Source organism: Eupeodes corollae, chromosome 1 (assembly GCF_945859685.1).
Source record: "Eupeodes corollae chromosome 1, idEupCoro1.1, whole genome shotgun sequence".
NCBI classification, from domain to species: Eukaryota; Metazoa; Arthropoda; class Insecta; order Diptera; family Syrphidae; genus Eupeodes; species Eupeodes corollae.
The window spans coordinates 46,257,236-46,274,202 of NC_079147.1; the positions used below are offsets into that span (position 1 = coordinate 46,257,236).

Below are 16,967 nucleotides of genomic sequence, written 5' to 3' on the forward strand. Positions count from 1 at the left end.
TAAGTGTTCTCTGATGCGCTCCAGTATGATTTTTGTTACTATTTTGGCAACGGCAGGTAGAAATCAAATCCCTCTTCACAGTTTTCAGACTTTGTAAGATCTCCTTTTTTTGGGAGCTTGACTATATTTCCCTTGTTTCACTTATCGGCGAAGCTTTCGGTTGTCAAGGCTTCCTTTATGAGCGGATGAAGCAGTTCGCTTGATGACGTTGGCCCTTCATTTTAAAAGCTCTACGGGAATTCCATCAAGTACTACTGATTTTTTGTTCTTAAGTTCTTTAATTGGGGAAACGATCTCATCTTGACTAGTAGGTGCGATGCGGATTCGGGGATTATTTTTTTTTGGGCGCAAAAGTCATCGGCTGCATGTTGTTTGCAAACACTCAGTTTAAAACCGAGGAAAATGTTCTTTCCACCTACTGAGTTTTTTCACCAGGTGTTGCTTTTAGTTATTCTGTAAGCGATCGTGCTGTTGTACCTGTTTGCAGCATATTTTGCTTCTTGCACCAATGGTACAAGGATTCCAGCTTATTTCTTTCATCACCTTGTGCAGCGTTATTCAAGCCCTTAACTAGCTAATTTTATGACACAGTTTGTGTTCAAACACAGTGCCACCAACCACAAGCCCATTTGTGTTGCAGAATTCAATAAAACTCTCACCATTGTCATTTTAACTGCCGACTCCGTGAAAAGCCATTACATGCCTTATACCGTCGCGTCGTTGTTACTACCAACCTTAGCACTGAAGTCTCTCATAACAAAAATAACATATCCGCAGGGCGTTTTTGTAGGAGTAACCCAGCACCAGCAGCTTGAGCGCTTCCAGGAGCGAGGTGGAGTTTATTAACGAAAAGTGCTAATCTCCGTAAGCTATCCTGAAGGGTCAGGAAACTTGGGTCTTGCAATTTAAGCTAACTTATGTATAAGGATACACAAATCATTGCTTGGGAAGCAACACGAGGAGGTCAAGCAAGAACTTCGATATGGCAAGAAAGTTGCATTGCTGGCCTAAACCAAGAAATCATTAACTTCCCGATCTGCCATGCCGCAGGCCCACCTACGTTAATATTTGTAATTCATCAATAATAAATTCATTCCAACTGTATGGAACCAATATTAAAACCACAAGCTCCTAACTCTTTTGTTTCTACATGAAAGTTATTTCAAAACATTTAAAAATTCCACGCATTATGATAATAGATCGACCATCCAAAACCCCCATCTCTTTTATGAAATGTCTTAATTTCAAGTGAAACACATTCAATTCCTTCTCATCAATATCTTCTCTAGGACGAGAAATTAAATGCAAAAAATGAATACATCAATCATTATAAGAAGCATTGTCCCTTGTGACATTTTTCTTACCAAAGTCTAAAGAATGATGAGGATACATACATACAAACATACCCCTTTTTCTAACATCCTTACCTATACACTCATACCTACGACTGATATCAAAATCCTTTTTGTTGTGAAATATTCTTAAATATTTTGTTTCATTTTCTTAGTACAAAATGGCGGGTGTCGATAATGAACGACAAAACCACAACACTTTGTCGTAATACGTGCAAGGAGTGGGTATAAATATTAAAAGTGCTCCTTTAGCCACTTCCTGGGATAACATGGTGGACTACTTATACTTCCTGTTTGTCTAGAGTCCCATTTCTCCTCAGCGCAAAGCAACCATCATTGTCGACGAGCTATTTCATCGTTAATGTATCCCTTTGGGAACAATTATTACTCTTAATGTGTTTACTCTATCTATTTCTACTCTATAAAAGTGGTAAGGGTGGCCATGGTGTGGTGGTGGGGTCTATATAGTATTTCACAAATCCCTAATGTTCAACTGGCAAAGTGAACTTATTTCTTATAACTTATAACGCTGGGTCCTAGATCTAGTTATCCTATATCTTTTCATCCATTACATTGTCTTCTTTATTGTCATTTTCGTTTGGATGTCCTTGTATAAGGGGTTATAGTTTCAAGCAATCACATTGGCGTTGGTTTGTTGACTTACCTACTTTCTTTAACTATGCTTTTTATTCTTTCTTAGACTCCCAGAACTAAAGAGAGTTGATTTGTTCTATAAGAAATTTGTAAGTGCACCAAAAGTTAAACTTTTTCTTTTATCTATTTACTTTGAGTTAAGGGTAAGTTTTAAGATTCGTAAAAATAGTACGACTTTAGTTTTGATTTGAGAGAAAAGATCAAAAGATACAAATTATCTCGAAAAAATTCCTTAACAAATTAAAGCATTTACCTGAAACCATTTTCGAAAGGATTTATCCATTTTTGACGGATTACTCTAAAAACAAATACATTTTAAAAGGACTATATGTAAGTTTTTTTACGAGAAGCTTTTAAATTTTAGAGAACATAACATTTAATTTTATTTTTAACATCATATATGAATGACATTTTTCAATAAAAGAATCAATAAATGAAGTTTAAAATTTAACAGTTCATTAATTTCATTCCGATTCTGAGAAAATGCAAATGTATTTAAAATGAAAATCATATTTTCTGTCACATACTTTTTCTATTTTATGTTTTTAATGTTCACTTTATGGTAGGTAGGTAGATACTTAAAACCATTATTTTTCGGATATATATTTAAAAACAATGTATAAAACAGACACATTCAAATTTCACTTACATTAAAATACATGTGCTTAAAGTGGTAAGTAAAATAGATGAATTAATTCAACTGAAAAGTTCATAATAGTTACATATTGGTTTTTGTAATCCAATAAAATTCTTTTGAAAAATATGTTTTACATAAATGAAGGAGAGTGGTGTAACAAAGAGTCAATAATAAATATCTCAAATGGTTTTAGAATTAAACCAAAACTAATAACATAAAATTTTTTGATTGATAATATTTAAAATGAAGCTGATAAAATATTTGCTTTGGTTTGACTATAATTCTATTCAAAGTTTAAAATTCTAATATTTTATTTATTTAAGATTTTTATATTTTTTTAGTTAACTTTTTTTTATTGTTTTAAAACTAAGTTTATGTACAATTTATAAACTGTCATCGAGTTTTTAAATCTATAAGACTTAATTTAAGATCTGGGACATTTATCATGTGGCTATAAATTTTTGAGTTTATATAAGAAAAAGCCAGCCGAATTACAAAAGACTACTGATATAATTGCACCAATCCTTGAGGCAATTTTTACCAGCTGTCTTTAACTGGTCCATGTTCCCTCGGCATGGAGAAAGTAAAAGTTGTTTTTATACCTAAAGCAGGTAAATGCTCCCAAGTCAATCCTAAAGATCTACGACCTATAAATCTATCATCATTCCTTCTTAAGATCTTGTATAGATTGATTGATATCCATTTAAGGGCACGTATCGATACAAGACTTCAGTCTTCGTCTCAACATGCCTAATATAAAGGTAAATCGGTGGAAACAGCGTTACACACTTTAGTACGCACCATCGAATATTCCCTCCATCATAAAGAGTTTACTATGGTTGCTTTCCTTGACATCGAAGGTGCCTTTAACAACGTGGACACATCTGCAATCACATCTGCACTGACATCCCTAAAAGTAGAGAGTTCGCTTCGAGAGTTAATTCATTTATGGCTGAAACACAAACACGCTTCAGCTTCGGCTTCGCCTGACGTTTACGAGTTCAGCCATAGGAATTCAATGCATGCTATCACAATGGAGCTTCGACCTCACGTTTCGTTTGACAATCGTAAGGAAAAGAACGTAATGTAACGTAATGTGACTCCAAACGGAAGCTCTAGTTCAATTATCTGAACATTTGCTTTGTCTGACAGCTCATCAGCTGTAAAAAAATGTCAACAAACAAAATATTTGCTCTTTGGGGAGATGAAATAATAGAAATGTCATTCAAAGCAACCTCGAAGCGGGCCTAACGTAACGCAGACGAAGCCGAAGCTGAAGCGTGTATGTGTTTCAGCCATTAATGTTTACTAGCAGAATAATTAACAAAACTGGGCAACTCTTCTAGTAGACGATTCGTTAGTAGAGGGACACCGCAAGGTGGTGTTCTATCCCCTCTCCTCTGGAACCTAGTGGTGAATAAAATCCTAACTAGTCTGGATGCGGAGGGTTTCAGAGTGATAACCTATGCGGGCGAACGTTGCTATAGCAGTTTCGAGAAAGCATCTTAACACCTTAAAAGAACTCTTACAAAATGCCTTAGACAGACTAATACTTTGGGCTGATCGCTGTGGACTGGGTGTTAACCCACACAAAACCGATCTGGTCTTATTTTCGAGGCCATTTGTCAACCCTTCCTATATTAAAGGAATCCAATTAAAATTCTCAGACGAGGCTAAATACCAGGGTCTTAGACAAAAAACTAAATTGGAAACGCAACGTACAGGAAAGAGTCAAAAAAGCTACTGTAGCTCTCTTTTCTTGCAAAAAAGCTTTTGGTAATAGATGGGGTTTACAACCCAGAATCACGCATTGGCTAAACACATCGGTAATCAGACCAATTTTAACGTACGGTGTGGCAATATGGTGGACTGCTTTAGAGAAAGGTATAAACAGAGATAAGTTAAATAAAGTCCAACGAACAACCTGCCTATGTATAAGCGGACCGCTTCGCACGACCCCGTCTGCGGCACTGGACACCTTTCCCTACCTTACACCTCTTGACATATTTAGCAAAAAAATAACTGCAAGCTCTGCTATTCGTCTCAATTCTTCGTCGCAATGGACCACCAACAACATTGGCCACTCCGTAATTCTAAGGTACTTAGAATCAATTCCAAAGCACACAGACTACACCATCCCCTAACTACAATTCGACAGAAACTTCCAGATTTCTATACCTACCAGATCTTTTTGGGAGGATAGGACATACTTGGAGGATGAGTCAATTCATTTTTACACAGATGGGTCAAAAACAAAAGAAGGGGTTGGTTAAGTGTGTACTCTGAACGACTGAAATTAAGTCTCTCAATCCACCCTACCAGTCATTGTATCGTGTTCCAGGCGGAACTTTTGGCGAAAAAAGGAATTCTTGTCTTGGCTCAAAGAAAACGTGATATCAACATCTGATATAAGTATTTTCTCTGATAGACAGGCCGCTATCAAATCTCTGGACTCTGTCTCTACAAACTTTTTAACAGTGCATAACTGTCGATCATCTCTATGGGAGAGGGCGCAACAGTTTAATATTCACCTTTGCTGGGTGCCGGGCCATAGAGACATTCCAGGTAAATGTAAGACAGATGAACTCGCCAGGAACGGTACAGTATAGCCCATCCTACCACGTTTGGCAAGTACTGGCATACCAAACGCTACTTGTAAACTGCTGCTACTGCAAGACGCTGTGAGGAGGGCAGGCACCAGGTAGACCAACATCACCACGTGTCAAGCCACAAAAAACATCTTTCCAACACTGGATTTAAAACGTTCAAGGTGCTTGCTCTCTCTAAGTAGATCGCATATAAGCTCGATAATAGGTGTCATAACCGGACACTGTCTAATAGGAAAGCACGCCACGAGACTAGGCGTATTCTCAAATGACTTTTGCAGAAGCTGTATGGACGAGGAAGAGGAAGAAACTGTTCTTCATCTTCTCTGCACATGCCCTGCTCTAGCTCGAAAACGCAAGAATTACCTAGGAGAATTCTTCTTTAACGATCTAAACGATCTAAATCATATCGGGATAATCAGCCTCTCACGTTTCGTAAGGGACTCAAGCTGGTTCCATTGTGCTTAGGAGGAAGCCTCAAGATTCATGTGGTATTACAATGGGCCATTAAACTGGCCTAAGTGTGTCCGTTTCCATCTTGGAAAGCCACTATAACCTAACCTAACCTAACCTATGGGAAAAAGCTGACCATTTGAAAATGCTGAGAAATAAGAAATACACACAGACTTAAGTATCCGTAGCATGATGTTTAGTGCTTAGGGCTGTTACGCTAGACGTTTTTGGTTTAATTCCTGGTTGTGCCACCTACAGTTTTTTTTTCACGTGGACTTGAACTCACGCGAAATTTGCCAATCTTCCAAAAGTAATTAGTGCCATGAAAAAAGCTTTCTTAAATTACCCGTTCGGATTTGGCATCAAACTGCAGGTCCCCTTCTTTCCTGATATGACTGGTACAGGAATAGTTGAGAGTTGCGAGTCACTGGGCCCTAGGCCCTAGTTCTCCACGGACTGAGTAGATTAGATTAGATTGGTTTTTATTTTGGTAACGTTGATTACAATTTTATTTATAAAGTTTGCAAACAAAAACAAAAAGCATGGCTTTACTGCCGTCTGCCTGATTGACAAATCATAAAAAAGATAACATAGCTCAATAATATATTTAAAAACTTTCATTTATAACTCTACTTCTATCGAGAAGAGCCTGCAGAATTCATATAATTTTTTGACTTCCCTATATTGTATCCAAGATTTAATTTGATTTTGCGTCAGTATTTCGCTACCAAAAGAATTCCTTGTTATTTTTTTAAGAACTGGACATCTTCCAACAAAGTGTTAAACATCCTCCCTTTCCTTTTAACTGCGCAATGAACATATAATTGGTAAGTCATCTCTATGAGGTAAAAAATTCAGCTGCATAACTCCTCTCAATTTAACCATTATTGACATTTCGGCAATGCTATTATCGTCCCTAAAATAATTCCTCTCTTATAAGTTGTTATTTAGTTGACAGTAGCTGTCTGTATATAGATCCTGTGGCGTGATTCAAGTATTTTTCTCGTTGTTTTATGTCCACTGCGGAAATGATTTTTTATTTTTTATCATCCTGATTATTACACAAAATGTTAAGTTCCATTCCACCACCAACACCAACTTGTTTTGGTTCGTATTACTTGAAGCACTGCTATCTTCGGACGCCTATTATTGTTCATCTTCATTACTCTCAAGATGTAATCGACTTGTATTTTTAGGGTTCCTATGAACATAGGTGATAATCCTGATTCCAACATAATAACATAGTTGGGTGTATTTCATGGCAGTCTAAACATTCGCTTAATAAAGTATCGGAGAAGTTTCTCAACTGTTTCGTATTGGGTCCATCCTCAAGTTTGGGCCGCGTAAAACATGACAGACTACATACTGCTTCAAATATCTTAAACTTGCTGCTATGTGCTATACTTTTGTTAGAAAAAACATTTTTTCGAAGTTGTAATAATTGCACCTAAAGGCTTAACTAGATTCTCTCTTAGATGAATTTAAATGTGAGCATTTTCGTTAAGTGAACTCAAAGGTATCTGAACAACCACAATGACCTATCCATTTTTTTTTCATTAAATGGCGGCCTCCTCCTCGTTTAAAATCAAAATTTTGTACTTATTCAGATTCACCATCAAACTCCAAAGCTGACAATATTGATACAGACGGTTTATCACTAACTGCAATGATTCAGGTGATGCTACCAATAGAACAATATCGTCCGCAAACAGCAATGCTTTTATTATTGTCCGGCGAAGTCTATGCCATTTGGTAAAAGGTCTGTAAGATCTTCAATTAACAAGGCGAACAGAATCTCTAGGGACGGTTTTGCTACCTATTTTCTTTATCTTATCACCAATATTATTTCAAAAAAAAAATAGAAAAATATTTTGTATCTTAAAAATTGTTGTCGCGCAGAAATTAAAACTAATACAAATACTATTTTTTTTTTGAAAAATAGACCCATAAAGTTAACACCGCTGAAAAAGTGTATTCTTTTACTTTTAACAAAGTCATCAAGTTATAAAGCGACCCACAATTTATTACTATCTATCGATTATTTCTAAAAGGCTGACTAAGCTGTTATTAAAAAGCATTTTGAGTGAGATGAGAAAAGTTTGAAATCTGTATCTCTCTTTTTTTGTCCTCAAATCTAAATCTAAGAGCCCGGCCATACGGGAGCAGCTCATAGTGTATGATTAACTTTCAATCCCACCAAACACACAGCAAAACCTTTCTGGGCGCCAATCCCGTTGGCTTCTGTTTGGGATGATTCACCGGCCTTCCACCACGACCGTTTTCGCTTGATATTGGCGTATTGCGATCGATTTTTCGTCGCCAGTCACCATATGTTTCAAAAATGGGTCCAGTTCGTTAAATTTCAGAGCTTGATTAGTTGATTTTATTGTTTTTTTCGAGATAGTCGAATTGAAAACCCGTTTTTTCATTTGTTAAACTTTTTGAAAAGATATATTCAGTTTTGTTTATTTAAAAATTGTACCGCTGTATTCAATGTTCAATTTGACTTAACATATTTATTTTAAAAAAATTCTATGGAAAGTTAATGCCACTTTTATCCAAAAACTTCACAGTTTACGAAAAAGTCCCACTTATTTTTTCACTATTAATAAAACCAATAACAAAAATTTAGTCCTGGAGTTCCCAGTCTAGTGCCTCTAGTGTTGAGGTGAGAGCTCTGCACTATTCTTTCAAGTACGATGTTAAAAAATAGCATGACAGTGCATCACCTTGTCTAAAGACTTTTTTGACATCGAAATTTTTCGAACACACCGACACCCAACTTTTGTTTCAAAGGAAATATTTTCCCTATTTTATAGAAATTGACGCTTAATAATCTACATTCATTACTTGGAAAACATCTTTTATTATAAAATGAGGGTCCTTATAAACTTATATTTCTTTTATTAAAAAGTATTTTATAGTAAGAACGTACGACCTGTTCTGTGCAGTTTGCGTTTTCTTATTTTTTTCACTAAGATATTACATAGACGAAAACTTTTGCGGTGGTCTGTACACTTTGATTTTTTCTTGTAGGTAAAATAATTATATTTTTTGAGGTTATCTCCCAAAAGCTTTTAAATATTCCCATGAAAGCTTCTGTTGATGAAAATGATACAAAAAATAGAACAATGAAGGAAAACTAATAATTTTAAGAAATTATCGCTTCCTTACTTTTAATATTATTTTAATTAAAAATTGTTAAAGTAAACAATTATCCTGATAGTTTAAGTATTCGTTTTTAAAAACCAGACATTTTATGTGGGTAAATAGGTTGAAAGGTATTTGAATATTACTAGGCAAAGTAAAATATTCATTTCTATTTTAATTTGCTTGTTAGAAAAACTTGTTTTTATAACCAACCCACATTCAAAAGGTTTTCCTTACCTTTTATATGGGAGCGTCAAAATGTGTGCATTACAAATTTGAATATTAATGAATAATTTTAAAGAAGTGCTGTAAGCTATACAACCATACAAATATACAGCAATAACCATAACCCATTGAAAATAATGAAAAAGGGGTTAAAATTCAAATGAATGAAAAAGTGCGTATACGCCCCAGTATATCATAATGGAGTATAGATCTTTTAAGACATATATAAAATACATATTCCCGAAGAGGAACGTGAATTTGCTTTTCTCAGATAAATCTGCTTTTGTTATGACTTCATATTTTTTGCTTAGGAGCCATTAAGAATTCTACTTATTTAAGGTTTCGCTGCAATCCTGTGTTAACTAGGGCCTCACCCAATAAAACTTCTAGATATAGCTTGGTCCCCAGCTAGATGTCTCCAGTTTTGCGCTCTAAGTTGGGTGAGGTCACTTTCCACCTTTGCTCGCCACCTGATCCGCGGTCTTACTCTACTGCGCTATCCTGTTGGTTGGATTCGAAGATTTTTCGGGCCGGAGCATTGCTTTCTATGCGCTCTACGTGACCCAGCCGTCTTAAAAGTTAGACTTTTAGTTATTTGAAAGTCTTTTGGAAGATAGTGCCTCTAACGTTGAGGTGAGAGCTCTGCACTATTCTTTCAAGTACGATGTTAAAAAAATAGCATGACAGTGCATCAGCTTGTCTAAAGCCTTTTTTGACATCTAAGGTTTTTATTCAGTTCTTTCCAATCTTAATTGAGCAGCGCAAATTCTACAGGGCTATCCTGCATAAATGGACGAGTTTGACAGCGATGCCAAAGCTAGACATAGCTCTATACAGCTCGTCCCTGTAGATGGTTTCATATGCAATCTTGAAAGCGATGAAAAGATGTCGGGTTTCGATTTGATCTTCTGCGAATATTTGATCGACTGTGGACTTTCCTGGTCTAATACCACACTGATAATTATTTATCAGGTCGTTCACAATTGGTTTTAGACGTTCACATATTATGGCAGAGAAGATTCTGTAAGCAATGTTAAGTAGACTGATACCTCTATAGTTGGTGAAGTACCTTTTTTCAGAATTAGGCAAACAATACTAAGGTTCCATTCAGCGGGCATGCTTTCTTCCGAATATATTTTACAGATAAGTTGGTGCATGCTCCTAACCAAATTATCTTCATCTGCTTTGAAGAGCTCAGCATTTGAGCCATCTGCTACAGCAGCTTTGTTAGACTTCAGCTCTCTACTTCTTCTAAGTTGAGAATACAAGATTGTTGGCTTTTTTCGTCTTTGTTGAATGGATACTAAGGCTATAAAAATTGAAGTGAACTGTTTTGCCGATGTTCATTTTTCTATTTATAATTTTATCTTTCAAGATGCAAAAATTTGGTGGGTTGGGTGGTATCTTAAAGTCTTATATACATCTGAAGCTTGACTTTAATTCCCATCTTTGGACTGGTGCTTTTGTAACTTACTTAAGCCTCTTGGACAGTACTGAACTTAGAACATTTCAATTAATTGGTGATAAAATCATCATTGGATTATTTACGTCACCCAAACATCGTTGTAAAATTTCGGGTCTCAACCCCTTTGACCGTTATCTTATTTTGTATACTCTAGAAAAATAAACAGCGTCATTCCGTCCTTGAATACCGTAATACTTGCGCTTCTAAGAATGCTTATCAATATACCCTCGAGAGTAATGTTGGTTGTACTGTTAAGTACAGTGATTTGCTTTTTAACCGTACTACCTGATTGTAGAATGCCTTTCCAGTCCTTGCAATATTCAGGAATTCAAAACCAATGGGCACTGACACTTGTTTTAAAATCCTTTCTTCATTTTCTAATGCTCACACTGAGTTCCAAGAATTTTTGTGTGGATTAATTTCGAAAATTTTAGTATCAAAACTGTCGAAAATTCTAAAACTAAACTAGAAAAAAGTAACAAACTCGTAAAAGTCTCAAACAAGAATCGTATCAACTAGATTTTTTAATGTAAGGAAGAATTTTAAAGACTTTAACATTAGATTAAAGCTTTCATAAATAAATTATTAATCTTATTTTTTTGGCATTCTATAAATAGAATAGTAGAAAATTCACAAGAAAACGCATCGGCAGCTGCCAGTTTTTTGTATTTAAAATTTGGTACAACTAAAAGAAGATCTGTCAGAATAATAATAAAAAAACAAACAAATTGACAATTTTCAAGAAGAAATGTTAAGAAAACATCTTTGAATTGAGATACTTTAAAAAAAAGCTCATTTAACAATTCCTCTAAGTCTTGGAAAAGGAACGGATGAAGAAATGTATCGTTACAATATGCTTTGTTCTACGATTAAACTCTGGGTTTTGAGCAAGTCTTACTGCCGTAGAGTTATCTACCTGAAGAATTGGAATTTTTCTCAAGTCTATTATTCCATTGAATAATCTGCACAGCCAAATTATTTCCTTCTTCTTCTGTTGTGGATGTTGCAACCATTGCTTGTTTTGACTAAGCCAGGAAATAGTTCCACCTGCATAATTGATTACAACTCCAGAAGTTGATCTTCCAGTACTTTTGCATCCACCAAAATTTGCATCACTAAAGCACTCTATAATTCCTTTCTTAAAATCTTTTCGATATTCAATACCTAAGTCCAAAGTTCCAGATATGTAACAAAAAACTCTTTTAACTCTTGAAGGAATCCAACGCTGTAAGCCAAATCAGGTCTTGCGCCTACCATAAAATACATCAGAGCACCAACTGCTTGCCTGTATGGAAATTTACTGGGTTCTTCTTTCCCTGATTGCGAAGTTTCTGAATTCTTCACCATTGGAGTTGAAATTGCTCTACACTGACTGAACTGGAAACGTTCCAAAATTTTTCTTGCGTGCGCTTTTTGGTCTATTTTTAATCCAATTTCTGTTTGCTTTATTTCGAGTCCAAGAAAGTACGATGAATTCTTTGAAGTAATTTTGAACTCGGTTTTCAGTTCTTCAATGAAAATCTTCAACTCTTGTTGATCAGTCGATGCAATAAGTCCATCATCTACGTAGAGAACAAGTACTATTTTCTTTTCATTTTTCAAAGAAGGATCAGAATCACTTGCCTGAAATCCTAGTTTGGATATGAAATGGTGTCTTCTTAGCCACCATACAAGAAGGTTGTTAATACATCAAACTGCATGACATGCATCTGTTCACTTGCAGCAATGCTAAGAACTGATCTTATGGTTCCCAACTTTATTACGGGGCTAAAAGTTTGACTGTAACCAACATCTTCTCGCTGAGTAAATCCTTTTGCCACAAGCCTTGCCTTTTATCGATCAATGGTGCCATCTGCATGCTTCTTCAAACAATAAACCCACTTGCAATGTATTGCTTTAGCACCTCTTGACTGGATTTCTCTTTCCATAGCTTTTATCCAATCAAATTTGTCTTTACTGTTGATGGCTTCTCGAAAAGTTTCTGGAACTGTTGAGGAGTCTACAAAATCACATGCTGCCATTACAAAGTCTTCAAACTTCTGCGGTTTCTTGATAGTATTTCGATCTCTTACAAATCCATCTTCGTATTTTGCTGTTTTATTGTGATCTTCTATTTCACTATCTGGGCTGGAGCTGGAATTACTTTCTCTTCCTGTTTCGTACTCATCCGAATTTATGCTACTTTCTAAATTAATAGTTCTTTCATCTCTTATTTCTTCAACGTTTTCGGGATCTGCAAGATTTTTTTGACGTTCTTCCTGTTCCGAACTTGTTGGAAATATATCTCGAAAGGAAAGTTTAACTACATTTTCACTTATAATCTGGTTTTCCTGAAACTGCACATCTCTTGAAAGAACTAACTTGTTCGGATCTTGAATAAAGATTCGGTAACTTTCATCACTGTCATATCCCACAAGAAATCCTTTTACTGCTTTCTTGTCTATTTTCGGTCTCTTCTGAATGGGAATGTGGGTGTAACATATGGATCCAATTATTCTCAAATGTTCTATAGTCGGCTTCTTCTCCATCCACAATTCGTACGGCTTTTTACCATCATTTGAAGACTTTCCTGTCCTGTTTAGGATATAAATAGCAGTGTTTGTCAGCTCCGCCCAAATTGCGTCTAGATAATTAGCTTCACTGTTCGAATACTAAAAGGTTCTTGCCATTTCAACTATAGTTTGGTTTTCACGTTCACAACTACCGTTTTGCCCTGGCGTAAATGGTGCTGTAAGACTCTGTGTGATACCCTTTGATCGTAGGATTTGCTTAAATTTAGAGTTGATGAACTCACCACCATTGTCACTCAGTAGTTCCTTGATGTGATGACCTAACATCTTGGCATTTGCAATCACTTCCTTCAGAACATCTTTAACTTCTGATTTGTGTGCTATTACAAATCCGTATCGGAACTTCGTAAAACTATACTTAAAAATGACAAGGTATTTCTTCTTCCCAAATGTGTCACTGAAAGGTCCACAAACGTCTGTAGACATCAGCTCACCAGGTGTTGTCGCTTTTCTTCTTGTCCGAATGGAAGTCTATGAGCTTTACCGTAGATACAAGGCTCACCAATCTTTTCGTCGAGCATGACTTTAATTCCCAATTTTTCCTCAATAATTTGTTTGACGTGTCTTTCGTCTTGATGGCCCCATCACTCATGGTAAAGTTGAAGTGTTGAGTCTTCTCCAACGGCTACGTTCAACTGCAAATTCTTTTTCGATACTATTGGTTTGATTGCTGCCTTATAATGAGAACCATTCACTTGACGGTTTCCATATAAAACAATCTCTCCATCGATACAAGCCAACACTTCTTAGTGGTCTACTTGAAAACACTTCTCTGATTTCTGTCTTGAGCAGCTAATATGGAAAGAAAATTACGAGAAATAGAAGGTACATACCAAACAACAGTTAATGCCGCTTCTTTGTTATTGTGAGCTGAAATAGCTCGGATGGTCCCTTTCCCAATAGCACTAAGCATTTCATTTCCATCGGCTTGAATTTTGTGTGGACTGTCGAAATTTTCATAATAAACGTACCAGTCTGAACAGTTGGTTACATGCCTTGTTGCACCGCCGTCGTCTTGAAATCAGTAGCAAAAATATCGAGAGATGTGTTGGTGTCAGCAAAATTGTGTGTACTTCTTTTAAACATCTTATCTTTGGTTGGTCTTCCTTCAGATATCCATCGCCTACAATCTCGCACCCAATGTCCTTTTTTCTTGCAAAAATTATAAATATCTTCTCTTTTATTTCTTGATGTTCTTGGTCTTGGTAAGTTTTCTTGTTTTCTTGAATCATATTTTACAACTAGCGCCTCTTGAGCTGAGTTGTCATCTTAATCCTTCTTTTTGAAATTTCTTTCGTACATGCACAGCTGTACTGTAAACTCATCTTTTGTTCATTTTTGGTAAGAAGCATCCAACTTGACTTGAATGTCTCAAATGAACTTTTCAATACATGTAAAACTTTACATACCAATATCATATCTGGAAGCATATTTTCACTCTTGGCTTTGAGTCCATTATTAAGTTCATTCCATAAATTCTTCAATTGTGCAATATGCGTGGAAACATCATTGCTTGTATTCCAGTTAAATGCAAAAAGGTCGATACATGTTTTGAACAGTTGATCCTTGGAAGTTGCTTCGAAATGCAAACGCAAAGCTTCCCAAGTATTGATCCATAATCTTCTGATAGACCTTATCAGTAACTGAGCTTGTGATCATGGACTTTGCATAGCTATTTGCCTTCCGAAAGAAATTGTTCATTTCGCTGTGCTTCTTAACTGCTGCTTCTAAGCGCCTGCTTCTAAGGCTTCGGGTTTTGTCAATATCCCGTCAATAACGTCTATTGCTTCTTCATGGTAATCGAGCAAATCTCTTATCTTCCACTTTCATATTGGTCAATCTGCATCACCAGCCAAAGGTTTTATATGTTTCGAAAAATCCATGTTCTCAAACTAAATAAAATTTTCAATTTTAAATAAACTAAGTTCAATTCAGAAACCAAATAATTTATATTGGGGACTGGCCCATAACCTTTTGAACTATCTGAAATCAATATCAAACTAATATAATTTCCGAATAAAAAGATTTTACGTTTATAAAATTGAACAATTATCTTTGAGTTTATTTTTCAGACTAAAATAAAAATGTAAAAACATAAAAACTGAGCTTTGCTCAAAAACAAACTTGATTCGAAACTTAAAGTAACAAATGCAAAAAGAAACAAGTATCAAATTAACATTAAAGGAAAACTTGGTTTCAATAGTTTGTTCATCGACTACTACATTAACATTGTGTCCATTTAAGACTCGTATACAGTATATATTTTAAAAAACCCACCCGTAGTAAGATTCTAAGATTTATCAAAAGTATTCATACTACGGATATTGTTTTTGTTTTTCGTGTAAAATCCTACTATACTATTGATAGATTTTCAAACAAACCAAAGGTATTATATTTGTTCTTTAAAGATTAATGTATCTTCATAAATATAAAAATATACCTAAGATTATCATTTTTATTGCGAATACTCATATTAATGAATTACCCACACATGTCTTCTATAATTACGTTCAAAGAGTTTACCTTCATGTAATGACAATTTATTTACCTACCTTGCCTTACATTATAAAAGCACATAATATCCTTTGATATGATGCCATTAATACAAATTAACAACATTTAGGAACGCATAATCTTAATAAATTATTTTCCTAAGAATTTTCATGGATTGAAAAATCGATTAAGACACTCTTATCACTCGATTTTGTTCCTCTTACCCATCCATCCTCAACCCAGCCGACTGTTCCCCTTATTATACCCTCACTGGTTAACGACTTCGAAACTTTTTAAGCATTTACTTACATGAGCAAGCACGCAATCGTTAAAGACGGGCATTACATCACGGTCCCACTAATCCTTGCTTCGTCATGTGCGAGGATGTCTTATATATGTACATAGACTTACATATGTATGTATTATAATAACACATACTTTGATTCAATAGAATACAAAGTAAAAAAAAATTAAAGGATAAAACACCCAATTCCTTACAGAAATCCAAAACAATAGCACCTTCATATCTTAAGAGGCTTAAGGAAGGTACAAAACCTCCCACCCACATACCATCATACACTTCTGTAGGGATATAACATATACCTTTAACAAGTTCGAGTATATGTTTAAGTCTAAACACCGCCGCGAAGTACATTATAACATCATTTTACATTATCCTTATTCTTTTTGCAGATTTATCACCAATGGAATACTACCCCGATCCCAATCCGGCCCTACATCTTGTCGTCTATAGTGTAAACCAGAAGGGGCGTTCCGAACCGATTGTCTTGGAAAATATACCCATAAACGAAGCGGAAAAACGTACAGGTAAGTCGATTGCTTAAAAAGTTTGTCTGGGTCCTTTCTTTTTTTGAAGGGGGGGGAGGGGTGAATGTTATAGATAGGGGCAGAGAGGACAGGCTTTGAAGAACTGTCGAAATGACGTGGTGGGTGTGAAACGAAGTGAAGAGCAAAGGATATGATATTTCATACAACAGAAAAGCATCAGAAATCCTTTTCGAAAGGAATTATTGTTATCCGTTATTTATACTTATGTTGTTTCCTGCCCCTGACATCGGCATTCTCACTGAGGCGCGCTGTGCTTTGCTTTGCTCTTCTGTGATGTGCTTTTATTTCTTTGCAATGGCTGATTTCCCGTCTCCGCATTCAGTCTGACGAATACCTTAAGGAAATCATCCAATTTCACTTAGCAACAAACATCCTCGTTTTTCCGGATACATTTCAAGTTATCACATTAGCGCGCTTCGCCTTCAGCCCCCACCCGATAGATAGCTTCTTTTACATCAAAATAAAGAACAAATATCAACCCATCATTTAATGATCAACTTTGTTTTCTTTTTC

The 16,967-nt window shown here is 35.6% G+C and overlaps 1 protein-coding gene across 1 annotated transcript in view; it reads left to right on the forward strand.

Annotated features, from left to right (window-relative positions):
* LOC129938522 (uncharacterized) overlaps window positions 1–16,450 on the forward strand; it is a 263,598-nt gene extending 247,148 nt beyond the window's left edge. The window contains exon 14 of the mRNA XM_056046146.1: window positions 16,299–16,450. Coding sequence (XP_055902121.1) covers window positions 16,299–16,450 — 152 coding nt within the window. The remainder of the gene's footprint in view (window positions 1–16,298) is intronic.
* Window positions 16,451–16,967: the final 517 nt, after the last annotated feature.